This window comes from Mustela putorius, unplaced genomic scaffold (assembly GCF_011764305.1).
Source record: "Mustela putorius furo isolate JIRA1106 unplaced genomic scaffold, ASM1176430v1.1 tig00000695_pilon_pilon_pilon, whole genome shotgun sequence".
In the NCBI taxonomy this organism is placed as follows: domain Eukaryota; kingdom Metazoa; phylum Chordata; class Mammalia; order Carnivora; family Mustelidae; genus Mustela; species Mustela putorius.
This window is the reverse complement of record NW_025421447.1, coordinates 5,260,720-5,284,867: the sequence shown is the minus strand read 5'-3', so window position 1 is coordinate 5,284,867 and position 24,148 is coordinate 5,260,720. Positions and strand designations below refer to the sequence as shown.

Sequence of the window (24,148 nt, the reverse complement as noted above, 5' to 3'; positions counted from 1 at the left end):
TGCAGAGAGTTTAACAGCTTTATTCACGGTAGCCCCAAGCTGGAACACCCCAAAAGTCCACCCGAGGACAGTGGACACACTGCGGCTGATTCACACCACAGAGTGGCCCTCGGCAACAATCACAAAGGAATGATTATTGGGAACATTTTGTGCAGCAAATACATCCGACATGAGCCAGGATGTACGTTACAGTTCCATCTATAGGAAGTTCAGGGAGCAAATGGAGCCTGTGGTGACAGGCATCCGGAAATAGGGGTGGCCTGGGGGGAGGGGTGGGGTTCTGGAAGGGGAGGGAGAAGGGACTGGGGGGAGGTGGTGGTGGTTGTCGCTTACAAGGTGCATACAGGTGCCTGAAACACTGAACGTTCTGCTCAAGATCCGAGCAAGTCCCCAAAATTCATGTTACATCGATTTAAAACAAGTCAACTATTGGATGAAAAGATAAACCAGTCACGATTAATGTGTCCTGAAATGGAATGATCTCCAAATAAATTAAGGGGAAGGGTGGAAACGAGGAGAGACGCCATGTGCGAAGGCTCCCGGGGAGACGGAGAAGCAGAAGCTTGTGGATCCGGACGTTTCTGGGAGGACGCGGACGACGCTGTCGGCAAACTCCCTCCCAGATGGGGGCGGCTGGAGGCCTCAAGGTCTGTGTGGGAGGGGCCCCTCTCAACCCTGTTTTGCACTGGGGGCTTTCTTGGATGGGTTTGATGTTAATTTTTTAAAGACAAACACTAGCCCAGCTTTCCCGGTTGGATAACAGCATTCTGAGACGGAATTCTGGGACTTCTTGACGCCCGAGAGCTGGAAGCAGGCCGTGCTCCATGCGGGACAGCGGCCAGCCAGGGGCAGCGGCCAGCCAGGGGCAGCCTGCGACTCTGAGGGGGGACGGGGCATTCAGACCCTCAGACAAGGGAAGCAAGAGCCTGCCTCCTGAATCTGGACATCGAGGGAGAGAGAGCCGAACCCCCGAGGGCCAGGGCTTCAGCCCCTGACAGCGAATGTGTGTGGATGACGACCTTGGAGGAATCCATTTATTTTCATTTTGAAAAGGAGCTTCCCTGGTGGGTTGGGAGACACAGCTTTTAAGAGGCTGTGGGACCAGAAGGAAGGAGACTCTAGAAGACAGGTCGGAGCCAAGAAGAGGACCACCTAGTGCAGCTTTAAACCAGACGGTCCCACACTTGGTCTGTTTCTATGAGCAAGGACGTGGCCGTGGCCGTTCTGAGGACTGGCAGTACCGCTGAGCTCCTTCCCCGCTTGGGACCCGGAGCAGCCATCTCACCGTCTGTTTGTGGCGACAGCGTGTGAGGGGTGGTGGGAGGAGGGACCCCTCCTTCCCCCAAGGAAGGTCTCGGATCCGCGGGACAGGGAAACACCCCAGTTCCGGGGTCCCAGATGAGGACCTTTGCAAGGCGTCCCAGGTCAGATCACGGTCCTGGTCAGGACTGTGCTCGGCGAACCTTGGGCCCAGAGTCTGATCCGGGCGCCAGGAAGAGAGGACGCGGGGTATGGGGCAGAGCCTCTTCACAAAACGTAAGAGGCAAAATGTTGATGGGGAAGAGGTCTGAGAGGACTTCCAGCAAACGGCAGAGACCGGGGTGGGGGGTGGCCCCAGTACAGCACTCCAGGCCAAGCCCTCCCCAGGTTGCAGTCGCCCCAGACAGAGGCCCCTTCCTGCTGGAAACTGAAGCCCAGAGATGGGCCTGGAGTGAGGGCAGCCCTTGAAAGGGCCAGAATGCCAGACCCTGTTCATCCCCAACCCAACAGCACCCCCACTGTTCTCCTGCCAGAACCCGGATTTTGTGGTGGGTGGAAATTACCAATTTAAGGAAACACAGGCCCATTCCCTGAGCCCAGGAGACGAGTCCTGACCAGTCTTGTGATACATGGACTGTGCTCCATGCTCGGTTTACCCTTTGTCCACGCCCGCGTGGGGCCGGTGACACACGGAGGGCCAACTGCCGGCCTCCTGAGAAGGTGCTGTCCCGACAAAAAAGGAAGATGCCCCGGGCCCTGTCATGCCCCTTCCTCCTGCATGCGGTGCCCACGCATGTGTGGCACGAGGCCGGCATGTGGCCATGAAGGCATGGAGTGCGAAGGAGCCCAGTGGCCCCAGCGGCCGTGTCCCTCCGACTCCCTGTCCCGGCGACGCTGAACGCCCGCGTGGCTCAGGCGGCCGTCACCGCCACCGTCCTGACCGTCCCCGAAGGTCAGAGCGGCTCTGGCGTCAGAAGTTGTGCGTCAACAGCCTGTGGTCAGTCCTCAGCCTGAGGGTCTCCTCCACAGAAGCCCCCAGCCAGCTCGCTGCCGGCCGGGGAAGCCCCACGTCCCAGGTCAGCCAACGTCGCAGTGCTGGACCGGCAGCCAGCGCAGGTCCTCAGGGCGCTCTCCACCGTGAACAGCAGGAGTGGGCCGGCCGGCTGGCCTTGGAGGGGACGGGTAGCCACCGCCGCGCTCTCTCCAGCTGGACGCCCCCGGCAGTCCCAAGCCCACCTCAGGAAGCAGCTTGTGCGTCACTGTTCCCGGAGCGGGCAGGCTGAGGAGCAGCGGACGGGAGGGTGGAAGGTCCGGTTAGAGCCGTGCAGCCGCTCACTCCGTGTGCAACTCTGGACGTGTGATTCGGCCCCTCGGAGCCTCCGTGTCCTCGGAGGATGACGCAGGCCCATCTCAGGGGCCGCTGCAAGGACCCAGGGAGAAAGCCAGCGGGGGCGCCAGGGACAGGAGTGAGCGGTGAGCCAGGGTTCGCCCAGGCACCTGCCCCCGCGGAAAGCCAGAGCTGGTGGCCCTCCTGGGGGAAGACACATGGGGCCGTGGGGTACGACCCACCCCGGGAGCCAGAGACGTCCCGGGTCCTCGAGAGTGTTCCTTGAGTTCCTGACTCCCCAACTTCCCCGGCCCTGACCAACGCCATCGAGGAGCCTAATGTGCTCTCGTGCCTGCTTCTCCTCCACAAAGGAAAGGAGGTTGACAGGTGGGGGTGGGCGTGTGTCTTGTCACGGTTGGGGGTCCCCGTGGCCACTCGGCAAGCTTTGCCCTGGCCACTGCAGGTGCTGTCTGCTCAGGGCCACCGGCACAGCTTGTTCTCTGTGAGCTCTGCTGTCACCGGGCCTGGCTGCTGAGGCCAGTCAGCCAAGGGACGCCCGTGCTCTGCCCGAACATGCTCCGATGGGCCCCTGCTCCCCACAGGGATCAGCGGCGTCCACTCTGAGCCAGCAGGTGAGAGAGGACCCAGATACCCACTGGTGGCCCCAAAGGAGCCACTGCCGCCCAGACTTGGAGTGTGACCCCAGCTGTGTGGGGTGGCCAGAGAGGCTGAGCCCTCGGGAGGAACAGGTGCACTGGAGGACCCCAGCCAGGGGGTCTGAGCGTCCGTTGGCCCAGACGACAAAGGGTGTGCAGGAAGGACAGCGAAGGGGCCCAGATGTCCACTGAGAGGGACCGAGGGAGGAGGGAAGCAGGTCAGCCAGCCACGTGCTGTGGGCAGCGGCCAGAAGTTCTCAGTCCAAATTCCTCGTCCTTCGGTGGTGGCACCGTGTCCCCACGACTCCAGGAGGCTCTGGAATTCCAGACATTGTGTCCCTAGCTGGGGTCATCCTTTCCAGGAGCAGGAGAGCCGCCCGGAGGCAGCACAAGGTCAGCTACAGGTGGCCCACCTCTCGCTTCCCAAGCTGGGATCTGATCTTCCCCTTGAGGACCCTGGACCGCGCGAGTGGACACCAGAGCCCAGCTTGGGGCCAGCTGGCAGCCTGCGTCCTAGCTCCTCGGGAGCCCACCTGCCCCAGAAGTGATGCAGGTCCCCAGGGAAACACAGACGCCCCCCGAGTCTCCGGCGAATCCCTCCCCTTCCTCCCAGCAGCTGCCCCTCCCCAGCTCTGAACCTGGGCCTGGAGGAGGAACCGACCCTTGGCGCGGTCTCCGTGGGGGTGTGGGCGTCGCCGGGTCACTCTGGGGAGGGAGCCCCAGGGCTCTGCTGCAAGATGTGCTGGAAGGCGCGGGGGGGTCCTCAGGAGGGCGGGGCGGTGGGCCAGGCCGTGCCGTGCGTCTGTCCCTAGGTCTCAATGTTGGTCACATTAGCCCAGTCAGGGAAATGATCCAAGTCAAAAATGACCCGTCCCCAGGTGTTCACCGCCAGAAACACGCAGAGGACTCCAATTACGTTCATCATGAGTCCTGTTTTCACCTGAGGAAAAGCAGGGTCAGCATCAGCACCCACTGGGTGGGCCGGGTGGTCAGAACGACGGCGACGGGACACTGGGAGCCAGAGCCCTTGGAGGAGGGGGTCCTGTCCTGGGGCCGTGCTCCGCGCTCACCCCATCCCCAGACAGAACCAGGAGGGGCGGCAGGTGCTGCTCAGAGCCTCCAGGAAATAGGTGGGACAGGTGGGTCCTCCTGCCCAGGTGAGCACTGGGAAACAGCCCCAGGGAGGTGGCCCAAGGCCCCCAGCAGAAGCTCTACAGTAACTAACCCTCCACTTCCGGCCTCCCCTTCCTATCACAGCCACAGCCAAAGTGTGGGGGGGTCCTCCTCCGTCTGCAACCGTCCCCAAGACCAAGACGGTACCTGCTCCCAGGCGGTGGTCTCTGCGTCCCCCTCCCTGCTCCTGCACCTCACCCATGCCCCTCCCGATGAGTGTCGCGCGTTCTTGCTAGTTTGCAAAGCCCTTCCTGGCCCTGTGGGACAGCCCCCCTTACCCCTCCCAAGGGCTCGGTGAGGGCTTGGGAGCTCCCAGAACCCAGCTCTCAGCTCTGGGAGACAAAACAGTCTACGATACTTGAGATCATTTCCAAAGAGGAGCGAAGACGCTGATAAAGGCCAGCGAAGGCCATGGGACCAGCACGTCGCACGGCAGCACGCGCCGTTGGTAAAGGGGGCACCCGCCCCTCACGACGGAGCATCCCCACGGATGGGAGCGACGGCAGGGCTGCATTACCATGTCCGAAACCTTGAGGTGTCCGTAGGCAAACACGATGGCGTTGGGCGGGGTGGCCACAGGCAGCATGAAGGCAAAGGATGCGCTCAGTGTGCAGGGCAGCATGACGTAGAGCGGGTTGAGGCCGATGGTACGGGACTGGGGAGAAACACAGCACTGTGGGTCGCAGACGGACAGGGCAAAGGCTCCCAGGGCCTCTTCTGAAATGCGGTCCCCAAACACCCTGTGTGCATTCCCAGCCCCGGGCCCTTTGTCCCTCTGGCCCCTCTGCCCTTTGCCACGGGTCTGGACGACAATCGTGCTGGACTCTAAAGGCTGAACTCAGAGCCGCCTCCCAGGGAGGCCTTTCTTTCTTTCTTTCTTTTTAAAGATTTTATTTATTTACTTGACAGACAGAGATCACAAGTAGGCAGAGAGGCAGGTAGAGAGAGAGGGAAGCAGGCTCCCCGTTGAGCAGACAGACCGATGCGGGGCTCAATCCCAAGACCCTGAGAACATGACCTGAGCCGAAGGCAGAGGCTTAACCCACTGAGCCACCCAGGCGCCCTCCAGGGAGGCCTTTCTGACCCTGCTCATTCGTTCAGCATCTGTCTCCTGGCCACCCGCTACGTGCTGGAGACCATGCTGGGCGCTCAGCCTTGGGCCGTTCCCGCAGCCCACGTGTGCGCCTGTCTGTCTGTCCTTTTCCAGACCTAGAAGGCCCAGATCTTCTTGCCTGTGGATGTACGTTGTTCTTACACACACAGGGGGTCGTTTTGCATATGGAATTGGGTATCCATCTGTTTTTATTCTGCAGCTTAAAATTCATCCACATCTCACAACCCCTAGTGCACAGCTGACATTCATTAAGTATCTGTTGAATGAATGAATGAAGTAATTGCTATGTTCCGATTTCTATCAAAATTCACAATCCATCGTGCAGATGTACACGCACACAAGGACAGACACACGTGCGACATTCTAGCAGCAAAACACTCGGGAGACAGACCCATGTGCCCGGCGCCTCGGACGCCGGTGGTTCAATAAAACGGTTGTAGACGAGTAGCGGCTCGCGGCCGTGACTGTCCTGCTAGACAGGAAGATGCCGGAGAGGGGTTGGAGGAAAACAGAGTGAAGATGCAAAATGGGATGATACAACAGTGCCGTTTGTCTAAAAACAATGTGTGTGTGTGTGTGTGTGTGTGTGTGTGCGTGCGTGCGCGTGTGTGTGTGAGGGCGTGTGTAATACAACCAGAAAGATACCTAAGAAACTAATAATTGAAGATGCCTGGGTGGCTCAGTGGATTAAGCCTCTGCCTTCAGCTCAGGTCATGTTATCAGGGTCCTGGAATCGAGCCCCGCATCGGGCTCTCTGCTCAGCGGGGAGTTTGCCTCCCCCTCACTCTGCCTGCTTCTCTGCCTACTTGTGATCTCTGTCTGTCAAATATATAAATAAAATCTTAAAGAAAGAGTAATAATCGAAGTCGTCCCTAGGCAGGGAGGCTGGAGGATCAGGGTCTGCCCCCTCTGGGGTTATGGGCATTTATTATCCATGTGTGCACGATGTTTTCAACTTTAAATACCCTTCAAAACCGTGACTTCCCCCAATGCTTGACGGTGTCACAGCATGTGACTCCGTCTCCTCTCGCCCATCCCCTGCGGCTATGACACCGTGTTCCTAGCGGGTCTGGGATGTGCCGCTCTGTCTTGAAGGTCTATAAGCCCCTCTGACGAGCTCCCTGAGCTACGTCCCCAGACATGAAACTGTGTAGTCCAAGGACAGGAGCGGCTTCAGGTTATGGGTCCTGCCGTAAACAGGTCTTGGGAAAGGCCACACCCAGGCTCATGCCCACTGGGAGGGGCTGAGAGGCCTGGACAGGGCCCGGTCTCGCTCCTGACCCCCTCATATGCCATGAGGGCCAGGGCCCCTCATGGCATATGCCTCCCATGCGCCCCTGTGACGTGGCTGGGGTCGGGGGTCACCACCTGCCCCTCTCCTGCAGGTGGAGGCCAAGGAGAAGCTCTGGGGCCTCACGGGGCCACCGTGGACTCTGGTTCTAGAGGAGCCTATTTTCAAAGGGCCTGGGTGCGCCCTCAGGTGCAAACCACGATTGGTCTGGCTCTGGGCTGGACGGGACCACACCTGGCCTTTCCCGGGGTGCGGGGGAGGCCACACTGCTGGGGAGGGGGCGCCGCACCACTCTCCCCTCCACTCAGAATGGGACCAGAAAACCGCTGGGTTTTCCTTCCGTTCTTGTGGACGTGGGGCGGCCGAGTGGGCACCTACCGGTTCGATGCTGAGCTGAGATGTCTGTGAGTCTAGCTCCCGACTCCGCAGCAGCAACCATGGCCTCTCCCGGGCTCATGCCGCTGCCCACAGAGGTCTTCCGTGGCCCCAAGCGCAGGTGGGAACTGAGGGGCCACATTTGAGGGCCCCTCGGGTCCTCCGAGCCCAGCCCTGGGCTCCCGCTGCCCCACCCTGAGGCCGGAACCCACGGGCAGCGAGGGGCAGAAGGAGAAGTTCCTCCTCTAAGCCATGCTTCTCCCCGACCCCAGCTCCGACACACAGAACTCCAGCCTGGCCCTCGGGTCCCCTCCACGCCACCCACTCCCTCTGGGCCCAGCGCCCTGGGTTCCTGCATCTTCCCTGAAAGTCCTCTGCCTCCCACCATCCCCAAGACCGTGTTCCCGGGACTTCCTCCCGGTGGGCTCCAGCCAACAGCGGCCCCGCTCAGCTGCCCGTCCGTGCGCCCCGAGCCACATACCCCACCCGTCCTTGCTGCAGATCCTGTCTCCTCAGCTTAAGACATAACCAGCCGCATTTACACATGATCCTGGAGGGCCTGGTTCTTGCCTGGCACGTTGGTGAGCATGGAGGGTACAAAGAAGGACCTCGAAGCGTGGCGGGGCTCTGGCCCCCATCTCACTGTCCCTCTGGGGGCCCAGGAGATGCTCACAGGTTGACGGCTTCCTGCGACACAACGGCTAAGGGTCATCTCCCCAGCAGGTCACTTACCATGGAGGCAAAGATGGGCAGGAACAGGGTGGTGGTGGCCACGTTGCTTGTGCACTCAGTGAACACAGCGACAAGCAGGGACAGGATCAAGGTGACGGCTGCGGGGGGCACAGAGCGCAAGGGCTCCATCTGCTTCCCCATCCACTCAGACAGCCCCGAGGCCTGGGAAGCAGGGAGAGCAGTCACTGAGGGCTGGGAGCGACCCCGGCCCTTCCTTGGGGAGCTCAGCCCCTCCCGCACTTCTGACTCCATCCCTCACCGCTCTCTCCTAGGGCTGTTTCCAGCTCAGTCAGTCCACGAACTCGGTGTTGGCCCAGAGTCACGCTCAACACGCCCCGGCCTGAATTCCTGCTTTCCGGCCCAGGGTCTACTCCCCGGGGCTTCCCACCCACCTGCTGTCCAACCCGGGGGAGCCGGCTGCCGCCCTGAGGGCCCTGCCCCCCTTTCTCTGATTGTCACACAGCCCCCAGTCACCCAGAGCGGCTCAGCACCTCTCAGCCCCTGTATAGCTCTTGGGCTCAAGAAAGGGATCTGAGCCAGGAACTGAGGATTTGGAGGAAGGAGCGCATGGCTCAGGGAGTCCAGTGCTGAGACGGGGTCAGACGGAGGTGCTGACCATGGACTTGACCTCGCTTAGCCCCTCCCTGCCTGGGCCCCCACTGCACGCCAGGGAGGAGATCCGACCGTGCGGGTCTGACCGAGTCACTGGCCTCCACCCGTTGGTGGCTGCCCGCTGAGCACAGTCCCCAGGCCCTTATCTTGGCTCTCAGCCCGGCGGCTTCTCCAAGCCACACCAGCCATGTCCCCCGCGGCTCCTGAGGGAGGCACCCTACGCCCCCTCCTCGCCCTGGTGTCCGTCTTCCTGACATGCTCTCCGGATATGGCCGCTCTGCAGGCCACAAAGGCCTCCCAGCGGGAGCACGATCAACCGCATCCACCGTTCCCAGGCCCGATGTCACACGGACATGACAGGGATGCTCGGTGAACGGGTGAGTGAGTGAGTGAATGGCGATGGACGGGTGGACGACTGGATGGAGAGGTGACCAGACAGACAGATTTATTCATCAAGGACATACTCATGCTCTGTCGGTCACTGGGCTCCCCCTGGCTGCTGAAGGAACGGCAGAAACAGATGGGCCCCGCCTGTCTCTGACCTTTGACTTCTGGGTGGGTGGATGGATGGACAAGCGGACGGACAAATGGATGGAGGGTGGGTCAGATGGATGGACAGACAGAAGGATGGGTGGAATGACGGATCCACCAATGGAAGGATGGGTACCAGGATGGACGGGGGATACAGCACCAAGGGGGCTCATCTCTCTCTCTACCTCACTTCTTTTATATTGAGGAAGGAGGGAAGTGAGAAAGTTCTATTTGGTGATGTCCCTCCCCTTCTATGCTGCTCTAGACCTAGGTAGAGAAACTTTTATTTATTTTTTTAAAAGATTTTATTTATCTATTTGACAGAGAAAGAGAGAGAGATCACAAGTAGGCAGAGAGGCAAGCAGAGAGAGACGGGGGTGGGAAGCAGGCTCCCCCCCAGGTAGAGAGCCCGATGTGGGGTTCGATCCCAAGACCCTGGGATCATGACCTGAGCCGAAGGCAGAGGCTTAACCCACTTAGCCACCCAGGCGCCCCAAGAAAATTTTTTTTAGATAGAGAAAAAAATGCTTGTTTTTTTAAAAAGATTTTATTTGTTTACTTAAGAGAGAATGAGAGAGATCACAGAAGGAGAGGGGGAAGCAGACTCCTCACCAAGCAGGGGCCCCATGCAGGGCTCAATGCAAAGACCCCGGGATCATGACCTGAGCCAAAGGCAGAGACTCAATCGACTGAGCCCCCCAGGCGCCTGAGAGAAAACATGTTTAAATGTCAGCCATGCGATCAAAGAGTTCAGCGAGTGGAAGAGACACGGGTCACTGTCGCCAAACCCCAGAGGAGACCTCACAGCGCCCTCCGCCACTCTTAGCTGGCATGCCCTGACCACTTATTCTCCCACCGCTGAGACTGCTCAGAGCACTTTCTCTATGCAGGTCCGTCCATCCATCCACCGACCCATCCATCCAGTCATCCACTCCTTGGTGACAAGAGGGTCCCTGTCCTCAAGACACCTGCGGCTCTCTGGAGCAGACAGATGTAGAGCCAGCGCCCACAGCACCAGGGTGTGAGTTCCCGACACCCTCTGGCACAAGAGGGCCGTGCAGCCTGCAGCAGAGGCTCACCTCACATCCTTTGGCCAGGGCAAAGCCGCCCCCCAGCAACAACACGATGCCCCAGGGCACTTTCTCCTGGATCACCTTCCAGGTCAGCAGCGCAGGGGGGTAAAACGGAGCTTTCCTTTCTGAGGAGAAACCATAAAACACACACACACACACACACACACACACACACGACCCAGAGCTGCATTAGGAAACAAGAGATCTACTCAAGGGAAATCACAGCCCATGAGCACAACAGCACACTCTCCTATCCAGAAATCAGCTAAACCCCACAATAATCACAACACCCATTGCTGGTAAAGATGTGGTAGAAATGTCACACACTCCCGTGGGCATAGAAACTGGCAAAATCTTTCTGAAAAGCCATTCGGCGACACACTTAAGAGCCGTTAAGACATATATATTCTTACGGCAACATTGCTCCTGGAAATTTATTCTAAGGAAACACCCTGAAAGAAAAAGCTACATACATGAAAACACTCATTTCTAATTGTAAAAAATTAAAAACAATCACAATGTTTTGTAAGAGGAGAACAGCACAGCCCCTCAAACGATGCTGTTATTAGAGAAAATAAAGTTAGAGGCTGTGTCTTTAACAGGACATGTTCCCAGCGTAAAAACATAAAAACCTACAGGACAGAAAACCAGAATTCGAGCTGTGTGTGTGTGTGTGTGTGTGTGTGTGTGTGTGTATGTGAATCACAGCCATGTCTACACACGCATCCTAGCAAAGACCGGAAGGGAGAAACCGAAATACACTGATGGCTTTGAGGGAAATCGGAAACATTCTTCTGTTCCTGTTGTAACACCAATAAGATTTCTGACATGTAAAGAGCATAGGAGAAGAGGGTTTGCACAGGACAGTCCCTGGGGAGGGGCTGACAAACCCACCCCCCCCAAGTAGCCTCGGCCAGGCCTCTCTGCCTCGGCGGTGCCCTCCCTCGGGGCCCCACCCTGATGAGCGTCAGGCAGGACAGAGCCTTACCCTCCTCGGTCTGGCCGCGGAAGCTGAACTGGGGCTTCTGCGAAGGCATGACAAACAGCAAGGTGGCCACGAAAGTGGCCGCAGTGGCGTCAGACACATACCTATAGGGAACAGCACACAGGACGTCCCTGGCCGACTTCAGGGCTGCCACCCAGGAAACCTGCTCTGCGTACACAGGTGCACTGTGTGCGCGGACTGGGCCTCGAGGGCCAGCAGCAGGAGAGCCGCACAGACAGAACCACGGCTGGAAGCCAGAACAGCCTCATCTTGGCCCGGCTCTGCCTCCGGTGGGGTGACCCCATGCAGCTCACTGCCCTCTCGGTCCGTGTGACTCCCGGGAAGAGCACGGTGACTGGTTCTTATCAGACAGCCTGGAATCCTGTGCTCCCCAGGGCACCTGCCAGGGCCCGGCTGCCAACCCCAGCAGACCTTCCTGGGCTGCACATGCAACATCGGGAACCCCCGCCCACACGGCCCGCCTGTCCGGGAACCTTGCTTCCTTCTGACCACAGGACAGCTCAGCCTGGAGGGAAGGTGCACACGCCCTCCCTGCCAGGTCTCTGCAGAGGCCCGGCCTGACGTCCACCTGTTTCTGCCTCCTCGGCCCCTCCCAGCCCTCCAAGGCCCCTCAGCTCCCACCGTCCTGGCTGTCCCTCTCCCCTCTTGCTTCCCTGGCCCTGAGACCCCGTCTGTCTTCAGAGGGAGGACAGATGGCAGAGCAGAGCTTTGAAAGCCAGAACTCCTGGCTGAGCAAATCTCTCCCTGTCACAGCCAGGCCACCCTGCCTGGCCACAGGGACCCATCTGCAGGCCTGTCGTGAGGGCTGGGGTGGAGAAATCGAGGGGCAGAACTCACCGGGGGCAGAACTCACCGGGGGTGAGGGAGCCCGCGACTTACTTCGTCTTGCCCTCCTCCCAGGCCAGCGACATCCAGCCGGGCATGAAGCCGGGGTCCCGGGAGAACCACAGGCCGACCAGCAGGACGAAGCAGAGCAGGACGTTGGCCTCGGCGAAGGAGAAGGGCCCCAGCTTCCTGTACTCTTCCCGCAGCACCTCGTAAGCGGCCTTCTCATGGTTCCTGCTCTCCAGCCCGCAGCCCCAGGACTTCTTGAAACTAAAGATGCAGGGATGAGAAACCCGTGAGGCAGGCTGGGTGGCTCAGGGCAGGCCGGCCGGTCAGGTGGATGGCCAGACGCTGGGCAGCAGGACGTGGCGGAAGGCACACGGTGCAGCCTCGAGCGAGCCCCTGCCCCAGGCCTACTTCCATCCCCTGCCAGCCCTGCCCCGCAGAACCCAGTGGGGGCAGGCTCTGTGACGTGTGCCCAGCGCATGGCCCAGGGGACTCTTGAACGACAGGGCCTTCCGCAGCGGTCGGAGGGCACAGGTGGGCGGCCAGGCTGGATGGGGTCTCAGGACGGTGGAGGCCAAGGGGCTGTGGGAGGGGTGGGAGGAGTCAGAAATAGGCAGAGTTGGGGCTGCCCCGGTAAGGGGGATGTGGCAGCCGCCTGGTCACCTGGGAACCAGCGGCTTCTGCCATTTGGGGGATGGACGGGGAACATTCTGGAGCCAGCTGTGGCGGGCGTCTTCCTCACCCGGGGGTGGTCCCAGAGGGGCCCTGGGGCTGAGATGCCAGGCCCCATCGAGGGGGCTGTGGGGAGGCTCATGAGGACACAGAGAACGAGGACGGGTCTAAGGGCCAGGGCCAAGGAGAAGCAGGGTGGGAGCTCGTGGTTAGAGGGGGCACAGGTGTCAGTTGGCTCTGTTCTTGGGGGGTCCCTGGAAACCAGAGGCCACAGCCACCCACAGCCTGCCTGGGGCGCCCAGCGGGACCTCCCGGGGGAGCTGGCATGAGGGATAGGGAGGGAGAGGGGTCCGTGGACAGGTGCTGAGGGTGCCCTGGCCATGAGGAGGAGCTGACCAGGGCCATCCGTGCCCAGGGTGCAGGCCTACGGGGTTGTGCAGCCCCAGGCTGCCTGAAAGCCAAGAGAATTGTCCCCGTGGCAGTCCCTCCTGGGCCCTGGGGCAGACTTCACAGGAGGGCAGGGGTCCAGCCCATCAGCAAAGCTGGGTGCAGGCCTGCGGTAACATCCCATTAGTCCTTGGGGGCCCGTGATCCTGTGGCCCCATGTGGCCTCCGAGGCCATCTGTGAGCTCAGGAGGTAGTTTTCCTGGACGAGGCTGGAGGCAGCCACCTTGACGTTGCCCAGATGAGGGACCCAAGTGAGCGTGACAGAAAAGGCGCCCCCCACCGCTGAGGCAAAGTGCTGCCTCTACAAGGCCTGGCGGCAGGGGTCACGGGGGCCCAGGATGTGGCAGGCGTGGCCTGCGCCCAGGACCATCCGTCGCTTCTCCCCTTGTTCCAGGCGTCCTGGGGGCTACCCCCTCGACCATGGTCTGCATTGGGTCAGCAACGGACCCTGAGCTGGGGTGGCCGGCTGACCGTGGCCGCAGGCGGGCTCCCCCATCAGAAGGTCAGCAGAGACCACACCAGAGGCCACAGCTGGGTCTCCTGATGGCAAGACTCTTGGAGGCTGGTCGTACCCAGTGGCCTTGAGTCTCTGCAGGGAGCTCAGTGGGCCTCGCGGCAGTCGAGGGCGGCAGGCCTCCGTCTCCCCAAGAGGGGACATTTCAGGATGAAACTGTGTCCCCCATGGTCACAGGTTGAAATCCTGACCCCCCAGTGTGACGGCATCAGGAGGTGAGACTTTCAACAGGTGATGAGGTCCAGATGAGGTCCTGAGCTGGGGGCCCCCGAGGGGACTGATGGGCACAGGCCACCGGGTGTGGGTTTGCAAAGGGGATGAGCATCTCCGTAGCTGCTTTGATCCACCCCCCCCCCCACGTTCCCCCAGGGGCCGGGAGCCAGACTGGGTGCAGGGACAGAGAGGGTCCGCTGCAGCTGCTGGAGGACCTGGGGTCCCAGGAAGGCTGGCACCAGCACTGGCTGGAGGGAAGCCCGGGGACTGAGTGAGCAGCTCGTCCTAAATGGAGCTGGGGTGGCACAGTGTCCCTGCGGGGGGGACCCACATCGGAGCCGGCCCTGCAGCTGGGCGGTGGGAAGGCGGGAAGGTAGGGAGAAGGACAGTGGGTGGAGAGGGATGGCAGGAGCCTGGAGGCGTGGCCTGGGGCCAGGGCTGGGGCGGGGCTCCCTGCAGGGGCGTGGGGGGTGGGGCGCACTCACCTCAGCCTCATGTACATGCACTGGATCCACAGCCAGGCCAGCAGCAGCATCAACAGCATGTTGGGGAAGGCAAACCCGAACCAAGAGGCGAAGTTCACCAGGTCTTTGCTGGCGGGGAACAGCCTGAATGGAGAGAGAGACGCTGGTCCCTCTTCCACAGCGGGGCCCCGCCACACTCAGGACAGGCCTGGGGAGCGGCCCACCACCCCGCCTGCGGGGCTAGACCCCACTGGGTGCCCCGCCTGAGTCAGGGCCCGTCTATCCCAAAATAACACCCCTTGTGCTCACGGAAATGGGGCAAGAGCTTCAGGGCTCCCGGACGCCTCAGAGCCCGCTCTGTGTGGGAGAGAGGGTGTCTCCAGAGCTCCCTGGGCCGGGACGGGGTGGGGGTCCCTTCCCTGGGGCTGGCGGAAGGTCCCCGCACGGCAGGCCCTTCCCTCCAGCTCCAGGGGCAGGTCCCTTGGCCTGGCCAGCAGGCACGGAAGCAGACACAGCCTTCCCCATGCTGCCCTGGAGGACGTCAGGGCGAACCGTAGGCTATCATTACAGCAAGAGCTCTCAAGATCCAAACCGCCTGCGTGTTAGACCTCAAGTGTCTGCGGGCCGGGCTCCTTCCCACTGCCCAGTGGCCCGCCTGCCTTGTCCTGGTCCAGGGCTCTCCTCTGCGTGGGAACCCTCATGCCACCTGCCTAGGACCCCACATCAGCTGCTGTCCATGGACGGGGCTGGCCTCCCCGTGATCCCAGTCCCGCCTGCCCACGGTCTGTGCCACTCTGTGGTGGGGGGAAGGCGCAGATGGGCCCTGTGATCCACCTGGGGCCCCCAAGGGCACGCGGAGGCAGCATGTAACCTGACCCCTAGCCCATCGCTGACACCACAGGGCAGCACTGTTCACAGGACCATCGTGTGGCCCATGCGTTCATCTCCCAAGACGTCAGCTCCGTGCTGGGTGCACATTCCCTCTCGAAGCGAGCGTCGGCGAAGCAAGACAGGACTCGCCCTCACCCCCGGCCCCAGCAGAAGGCCAGCAGTCTGTGGGGTCCTGGGCAGGTGCAGGCCCGCAGCAGGAGAGAAAGATGGGGGTGCCCCCGCCCCAGGCCCTCCTCACGTCCGCTGAAGGCATGCTCACGACTCACTCGTGCATCTGGCCTAGAAGCACCATGTTGGGTCCCGTGCCCGTCAGCGTGGCAGTGCCCCCGATGCTGGCCGCGTAGCACACGCACAGAGTCATGGCCTTGCACAAGCTCCTCCTGTCGCCGTTAGCCTGCCGGCCCTCGGGGGGGCCTTCGAAGGTCACTTGACTCCCTGTGGGGGGTACACTGTGGGCTGAGGCGGTGCAGGCCCCCAGCTCCAGTTCCCGACCCTGCCCCAGCCTGAGGCTGGGAAAGGCCAGCCTGCCGGGAGCCCCGCGGATCAACCCCCAGCACCCACACTGTGCACTGTGTGCCCGCCTCCTTCTCTGGCCAGCCAGGCTCCCCACACATCCAGCCACGCAGACCCACGCCCTCCCCTCCCACCACCCTGTCCCTGTTCCCACTCGCCCCTCCACCGGGGGCTGGGGGGAGGGGTCCAGATCCACCTCACAGGCCCTCTCCCCCAGCAAGCCCTGTCCCCCCACCGCGCCCTCGGTGTCTGGCTGAGGCACCCCCAAGTCAGATAGCTGTGCCAGGAGCCTCTGGACCTGGCCTGCTGGGCTGCACGGTCCCCAGCCCACTGCGTCTCCGTGCTGAGCACAGCCCCGGGGATGGGGTGTGAATGTGGCGGGAAACAAAGAGGCGCTCTCTGACCTCCCTGAGCTTGGGGCCTCGTCGGGACGCCAGCGTGGGGCCCCCCTTGACTCCTGCGGGAGTGGCAAGCAGAGGGCGCCCCAACGGGAGCAGGGGTGAGGGGCACCCTCACTGGAGGGTCCCCATGATCAATCCGGTGACAGCTCAGGTTCTGGCCGTTGGCAGAAACCACACAGGGGTCTTGCCGTAAGCTCGACCCCGAGCTCTGACTTTTATGCAATAGTCACGTTCCTAAAACTCACAGAAGCAGCATTTCCTGAGCGTTTCTCCTGTGAAAGGCAGCGGACAGGACAGCCGCCCGTGTGGGTGTGCATCGCGCGGGCCAGGGACCCACCTGGCAGCGTGCCCGCCTTGCCCTTGTCTGCCAGCTCCAGGGCTCCCAGGGCGGCCTCGGCGGCGGCGGTGGTGGCCTCCATCTGCTGCAGCATGGCCTCCACGATGGGCACCATCATGGCTGTGGCGGCCGTGTTGCTGATCCACATGGACAGAAAGGCTGTGACGCCCATGAAGCCCAGCATCAGCCTGCAGAGGAGAGGCAGGGAGGAACGCCAGAGAGTCCCAGCCCCTCTGCCCGCAGCCCCCAGGGAGCCACGGGGGGGAAGGGGGTGGCTGGGACCCCTGTGGGGATGCCTGGGGCAGCGCCAGCTCAAGACTGGATCGTGGGGGAACGGGAGCACAGCATGGGGCCTCGCCCCCACCCCACCTCACCCCTACAAACATCACTGATGTCCTCAGCTGGCCACTGGGCACTGAGAGAACGGAGACCCGGTCACAGCTGTAAGGAGCTCCCATCTGGCAAGGGAGAGCTGTCCCCAGTGCGGGTCGGGGAGCCATGGGAGAGGCCTGGGGAAGCAGGACTTCCCTCCGGGGTGACCCCCCCCTCCCGGCACGCACTTTGCCCCCTCCCTGTGGCAGGAGACGGGGTCCACCAACTGTTCAGAAACATGCTCCCTTCACTTGTAACACCTCATCTCCCCCAGGGTCCACCTCAGTCACCCACGAGACATGAACTCCCCGTGGCCTTCAGACAGGAACCCTTTCTCCGAGGCCCCCTCCCAGTGCACAGCAGTTAGGGCTGAGCACACCTGCCTGCACCTTCCTCGGAGGGAGGAACTGATTCCACATCCGCTCCCTCCTTCAGCCGTGAGCTGGGGAAGGGCCTGATTCTGCTCCGTGGTCTCTGTGCCCACAGGGGCCCAAGATCACCAGTCGGCCTGGAAGGGGTCCAGGGCTGCGCACTGCACCTCACGGACCCATGAGATCAAAGGCTGGGACCCAGGCCAGGAGGAAAGCCTGAGTTTTCGTGAATGAATGACACAGCACTTCACGGCCCCCCGGGGGCTCAACTACAATGCCCCCCCACCCCCAGGACGGCTCGAGCTGAGGTCACGAGAGGGGCTGAGGCAGAAGGAGCAGAGCAGCACGTGCGACGCTCCTGGATTCGGAGCCGAGTGTGAGCGGCTCTCCAGAACGAGGCCCACCCTGACAGAGAGGCGACATCACAGACCCCGAGGAGGAGAACACCGATGCCCCTAAGCTCTTGAGTCTCTAGAACTCGCAATGGTTCTTTATCCGCGCCTGTAAACCATTCGTGGTCCGAGGCCACGGAGTGTAACAGATCAGGGAGTCACAAGCCCTCCACCCGGGGGCTCTGGCCATGGTCCGCCAGAAGGGCCACGACGTGCATGTGCTCCCGGCCCAGCCCAGCGGCACAGGCCCCAGCACATGGCCATTCCGGGAGGGATAGTTGGTGAAGTCACCCCTGCTGCCTCCCAAGGACCAGCTGGGGACACGCCATCACCAGGGCGCATACTGCCCACAAAGAAAGGTGCAGTCCGAGTCCCCAGTGAGAGGGGCAAGGCTGAGACCAGCCGGTCTGGCCCCATGTGGCCACCAGCAGGTTATTCAGCCCCTCCCTTCCTCCGCTCCAGAACAGGATGGCAGGGACAGCACTACCCACCCGGGTAAAGTGCTCCGTCTGCTTGGGGCCCTGCTTGGGCCCCAATGGACTCCATGGGCTAGCTGGAAGTGGCCTGTGGTGGGCAGGGGAGGTCTTGCAGAGTCATGAGTGATGTGGAGGAAGGTGAGGCAATGGCTTCTTTGCGGGGTGGGGGGTGTTGCATACACACACCAGCTTTGGGGGGATGACCTTTCTGTTTCCTCTGAGCTGAATTGCTGAGACACCCCTTTCCTGCTTTCCCCACAAAACTCCTAGGGGTTTCAGGCAGGGCTTGATCCAGCCTCTGCCCGCCTTGTTTCCTGTGGAACATGCAGCCCCGCCCCCAGAGTCTCCCCTGCAGTCAAAGAGCCCTCAGCCACGGTGCTCACTTGCCTCTCTGGTCCCCCAGCTAAGACAGTCACGTGCTCATCCAGGGGGCCACCTGCCTGCCACGCCCAGGGAAGCCCATGGCCAGGGCTGGCCTGTGGGTGATGGGGACTGAGCCACACAGCCCCTGCCCAGTCTCCGGGGCCAGAGAGAGAAGGGTGCTCACTGTGCAGGCTTGGTCCCCACCCAGAGGAGTGTCCGCAGGGCTATCCTTTTGTGCAGGTTCCAGCGCTCCACAGCCACCGCTATGATGAGGCCACCCAGGAACAGCATGTTTGTGTCCTTCATGTACTGGACACACACCTGGGGGGCAGCACGGGGCTGGTCAGGGCAGCCCTGGGCCCCCAGTCCCCAAGACGGATACGCCAACCAGATGCCGACCCCACACAAGGTGCCGACCCCAAATCTGGTGCCGACTCCAGAGGCCACTTGGAGCGGGGAGGGGAGGTCACATGTTCTGTGTCCGTGCTGGATGGACGGGTTCCCCCGTGGCCCAGGCAGTTCCGAAAGGGGCTTGGAGGGTGCCCCGTGGCGGGGACACAGGAAGACCCCCGGGACTGCTCACCTGCTTGGAGTCCAGAATCTTCAAGAGCGGGAAGAGGAAGGCAGGCATGAGGGAGGTGACTGCCAGAGGGATGACCTCGGTGCACCAGTAGACAGCCATGAGGATGATGACGTAGGCACACCTGACAAACTGAGGAGACGGCCCTGAGACCTCGCCAGCTGGCATCCCCCTTCCCACCGCAGTGTGCTGGGGTGGGGGCACGGCCGTGGGCAGTGGCAACATCAGAGGGACCATCCGTGGCTCAGACCCCGAGGAGCCCCAGGACCCACAGACAAGGGCCTCCTGCCCCTGCCTTCCTGCCGAGGTGCTCGGCCAGCCCTTGCGCCTCCCCGGAGAGAGCAGGAGAGGAGAGGGAAGAGATCAGTCCCGAGCTCCCACACTTCCGATGGCCCCCCTGGCACTTCTCCCACCCTACCGGGAGCAGAAGCCGTTATGCACCCGTAGGAGTCATGCTTAGGATGCTGAGTTTGCATCTTTCCCTGGGCTCTCCGTGTGGACTCAGTGTCCCCGTGGCTCTGGGTGGCTGGGCACCCTCTGGGCCAACAGCACCCACACAGCCCTCCCTTTGTCCCTCTCCGTCAGGTCTCCCCCCGGCGTGGAGTCTTAGGCACCACTGTAGGCTAACGTGAGGGTCCCGGGCACCGCCGTGAGGCCTGCCGGAGCAGGTGTGCTGCGAGCCTAGCAGGTCTGAGATGCAGCCTAAGTCCCGGCAGATCTGCATGGTCTCTAACAACACCTGACCATCCTCACAGCTGCAAACACTCCAGATTGGACAGGGGCTTCTCCTTCCCCTCTGGTCTCCCGCAGGGGAGCTAGTGGCCTTCTCTGCCGTCCCTGGGTGGGGGGCTGGGATCCCCCAGCTTCTCTGCTCACCTATGTTGAGGGGTGTCCACAAAGCTCCAGCTCCCACTTCTACCCTATTTCCTTCTCCAGAGGCTGCCCCGAGTCCCTGCAAACTGGCTCATTCAGAAACTGCCGGCCCCGTGTCTCCAGGGTTATTGCTTGTTACAACAGGGAGAGCAGAGAGGATGAGGATGGTGCCGTGTGTTCTCATGAGCATCTCTCCTCACAAAGGCCTGGTGCTCTCCCGCTGGCGTTCAGTCTTGGGTAAGCTGCCTCTCCCTACCCTCTGGCCACGGAGATACTGGGACCTTGGCTTTGCCATGAGGCAGAACCGGTCCCTGTGTGAGCCCGCAGCTGGCCCCTTGCTAGCTTTGGGACTTTGGGTTCGTGATGTAAATTCTTTGGTCCTGAGTCATTGCCTCTGGGGACGTGGATGATGTCCCCATCTCCCCAGAACCCCAGCGTGTTCAATGGCAGCATCAGTGCCCACCCAGACTGGCTTCTCCCTCCTCCCAGCCTCGTGGCCAGATCAGCTGCCAACAGCCACAGCTCCTACCTCCGACTCTCCAGCACCTTCCCCTCACATCTCCACCACGCCCGCCACACGTCGCACCTGGGACCTCCCAATCTGACCTCCCCACATCCAGCACCGCGTGCTTCCCTCTTTCAATCTACAGATCTGTTCTGAAGGACATGAGGCCTCTGTTGCTCTCAGGACCAACCCCAAATGCCTCAGCATGACTTGGAAGACCCTCTGCTAGGAGCGGGTGTATGCAGACCTGTCCACCCCGCCCACTGGCACCTGAGTTCCCACACCTTGTGGTGGGTCCAGAGGCTGGGTTCTCAGTCACAAGCGCTTTGGTGCACACAGCCCCTGAACTGGAGGGAGCGCCGGAAGTGGGCTCCGCGTTTCTCCCGGGGTGCCTTCCTCCTCCCCACCCCCACAGCCTGGCTCTGTGCCCCCAGCAGTTCCCACCCTGAGGGCCGCCCTTGCCTGGCCCCCACCCAGCACAACACCCAACAGTGAACAACCATCGAGAACCCGTGGTGCCGGCTTCACTCTGTCCTGGGCACGCAGCACCGGCCTGAAACTCTGCTTCAGCCTCCCAGGAGCGCCCAGCGCACCTGCCCCGTGTCCACACCTGACATCCCGTCACTGATGGTTCTGCAGGGGGCGGGGGCGGCCGGAGCAGGGCTGGGTGCCGGCCCCTGGCCCCTGCCCCACGAGTCACACCAGGACAACCTTCTCCAGCTGCGACTATACAAAGCGACTCCAGACTTTACTCCCCCGACTATCCGCCCCAGCCCCCTCCTGCCTTGCTCCCTCATGAGCTCCCGTTGACACATCGTGTACCGAAAGGGTGTGGTGACCTTTACCCTCTAAACTCAGAAATGGTGGCACGTGTCACCAGTTTTCATGGCGTGGTTCCTGGAGGCGCCCCACTTAGGCAGCTAGGAATGTGTCTAGAAGGGCGCTTAGGGCCTAGAGGGAGGCGGGCATGGGGTTTACGGGGAGGATCCGGCATCTAGCACCGAACAACAGCTATACCTTCAGTGCACAACCAAATAAAACCGTGGCTCATTATTTATGTAATTATTAACAAGCAAGTGTCCAGGACCCGGTCCTTCAAGAAAATGTGGCTGAGGGAGCCTGTCTGTGTGCGGGTGTGAGTTAGGGCATTTGCAGGCATTTTCATTTTTACTCTATACTTCACGGACCTTGAAAATGAGGATTTTAAAATAATTTTAATAAAACGAGCAATATGGTGAATGCATTGTCTATCTTATTGAAGAGTGATCTTTTTAAGAAAAGACCCAGAGAAAAGGCAGGATAAGTGAAGCAGGGACGAAGCCAGCCAGGGAGCAAGGTGCGGTAAGAGGAGAGGTGGGAGGGGAGGGGAAAGAAGGGGGGGCGCCCCAGCAGGGGGTGGCCACACTGGGAGCCCCTGCCCCCCACCCCCTGTCGGTTGGTCCGTGCCGCCCACACTGCCAAGAGCCCGCTGGCTTCCCGGAAGCCCTGCCCCATGCCGGGTACCTCTGGGTTTCCTCGCACAACGGTGCAGCCGGCCGTGGGGGTGTAGGTGGGGCTCTTTGGTAGTGACCCCAACAAAAGGCACAGAGCCGAGAACACAAGACACAGTGGTGCAGCCACACAGAGGGAAGCACCTGACGGCCACCACTGAACGACTCCCCGTCCTCCAACTCCGTCTCACCGCCCCTGGCCTGCTCCTCATTCCCAGGGCAGGTTCCTGACCCGCACACACACCCTGAGGTGAGGGTCCCAGCTCAGGACCCACCTGCATGCATGTGCACGGGTATTTAGAGGGGTGCGTGTTCAAGGGCGGGAGTGGGGTCCCAGCCATGCAGGAAGGTCTGCCAAGCCACCATCGTGATCCCAGGGAACAGCACTCCCTGCCAGGAGAACTCAGACCAGCTCTCCTGCCTGAGACCGTCCTTTCCCACAGGGAAACAGGGCTGCTCGGCGGCAGGGAGGGGCCCACAGCTAGACCTGCTGTCCCTGGCTCCACCAGGGCCCTCCCAGCCTCCCTTCCCCATCCTAGGAGGCCGCATTATCACTTCTGGCACCCAGATTCTGGCACCCACACCTCTTTGCCCATTGCACAGAAGAGAACACCAAGGCCCAGAAAGCGCAGGGTGGAGGGTGAATGGGGGAAGCACGGTTCTCACGCAGGTGGGCTTCCTGACACCCCTGCCCCCTCCCAGCTCCCCCTCCCGCAGGACTGCCCGCCGAGCGTCCCCTCAAGAGCTCCTCTGTTTCTCAAACCTGCCGGGTGTGGGGGGGGGTTGCCGGAGGTGGGGGGGGTTGCCAGAGGCTTCCTGTCTGGGCTCAGAGAGAAGGCGCTGAAAGAGGGAAGGAGGAAGGAGCAGCCAGCAGCCACAAAAGGCTTCAAAGGGCTCGGGCCTCTGCCAAGCGGGCTGAAGCCCGGCGCAGCCCAACGAGGCCTGGGCTCCCGGCCCCGCCCCCGCCCTGCGGCCAAGGCCATTCATCCTCGGCCTCCCTCCCGGGAGCGCTGGGCAGCCGGGTGAGGGACACGGCTTCCCCTGCAGTCCTGGGTCGTGCCACCCAAGGCGCAAGCCTGGGAACGCGTCTGCCTCCTGCCCGGCCCCTGCAGGCCGTGGCCCGAGAAGGCCAACTCGATCTGCCTTTCAGCTGGGAGAGGATTTGAACTCCGCTGTGCCTTCCAGGGCTTGGGGGCTGGGAAGAAATGTAGATCATGGATGGGGAAACTGAGGCTCCGGAGTGGGCCAGGGAGTGGAAGGGACAGCCCTCAGGACCTCAGGAGATGATCTTTCTGTATGGTTCCTTGACTAACCTGGGAAGCCACCTACAGCTGAGAAGTCCTCACTTGCTAAAGGGAGAGCCAGGAGAGAGCTTGAGGGAAAGACAGGCGCCCAGCCTCTCTGTGGGCACAGGTGACATTTGGGGTAGAGGGGAGGGAGACGGTGGTCCAGTCTGGAGATTGGAGCCAGGGGCTGAGCCTATGGATGGGCTGTGTGGCCAAGCTCTGTGCTAACTTCTAGGTTCCAGTGCTCACCGGGTGCCCTGGGATCTGTGAACCCCAAGTTCAGTGAGCCCCCCCCCTCCGCTCCCCTGGAAATTCTTCGCTGGCACCTCCCATCTGGCACCCGGAGCTGCCGAGTGCAGGCTGCTAGGCGCTCCAGCTCAGGGATCCGGAGTAGGCACCCAGGGTCCAGGCGGAGATGCAACTGACCTTGGCGGGCATCAGAATGACGAGTGGCAGCAGCAGTATCGGGGTGAGGAACAAGATCAGGAAGGACTTGAACTTGGAAACATAGCTCAGCACGGAGGCCATAGCGCGGGAGGGAGATCGTTGGGAGCGGCGAGTGAGGGGAGAGGCTCCGGGAGAGGCTCCGCGCGCTTAAGAAGGGGCCGCAGTCCGCGCGGATTAGGGGGGCAGTGCCAACTCCGCCTCCACCCCGTGTGGCCTCCCTGCGGCCACGGGGCGGGGCCATCCTGCGGGGTCGCTGGGGCGCGCCTGCCCCCACCTCCCCCACCCCGCGGCAGCGGGAGGCGCCTGCGGACTTCAGCCCCTCCAACCCGCGCTCCAGGAGCGTCCTGAGCCCTGGCACGTCCCGGCGCTCCGAGCCTTCTCTGCGCACCCCTGGACAGAGGCGCGCCCGGGGATGCGGGACCAGGGGGTGATGGGCCGTTCTTTGTCGGGCTTTGGCGAGCGCCCCATCCGCGGTCCCATTCGGAAAGTCCCCCCAGCCTTTTCCCCTGCTTTCCCCCTGCTGCTCCCGCCCCACCTCCCGCAGCCGGAGGGGTCTCCGG

The 24,148-nt window shown here is 61.9% G+C and overlaps 1 protein-coding gene across 3 annotated transcripts; it reads right to left on the bottom strand.

The window, feature by feature from the left end:
- Positions 1-23,845, bottom strand: SLC13A5 (solute carrier family 13 member 5). 3 transcript variants are annotated; one of them, XR_200044.3, is made up of 13 exons: positions 23,568-23,821; positions 18,991-19,119; positions 18,592-18,728; positions 16,434-16,621; positions 15,449-15,617; positions 14,313-14,435; positions 12,030-12,245; positions 11,133-11,233; positions 10,151-10,269; positions 7,929-8,090; positions 4,934-5,071; positions 3,905-4,183; positions 1-3,559 (listed from the first exon to the last, which is right to left on the bottom strand). XR_200044.3 is itself a non-coding variant. In XM_004760496.3 (12 exons), the coding sequence occupies exons 1-12, from the start codon at positions 23,667-23,669 to the stop codon at positions 4,052-4,054; spliced, it is 1,716 nt and encodes a 571-aa protein (XP_004760553.1). In that variant the 5' UTR covers positions 23,670-23,821; the 3' UTR covers positions 1-4,051. The 3 variants fall into 3 exon arrangements, 1 of the variants encoding a protein (XP_004760553.1); XM_004760496.3 differs by having other exon boundaries at positions 1-4,183; XR_006607629.1 differs by lacking the exons at positions 1-3,559; positions 3,905-4,183 and adding an exon at positions 7,200-7,766 and having other exon boundaries at positions 4,932-5,071; positions 23,568-23,845.
- Positions 23,846-24,148: the final 303 nt, after the last annotated feature.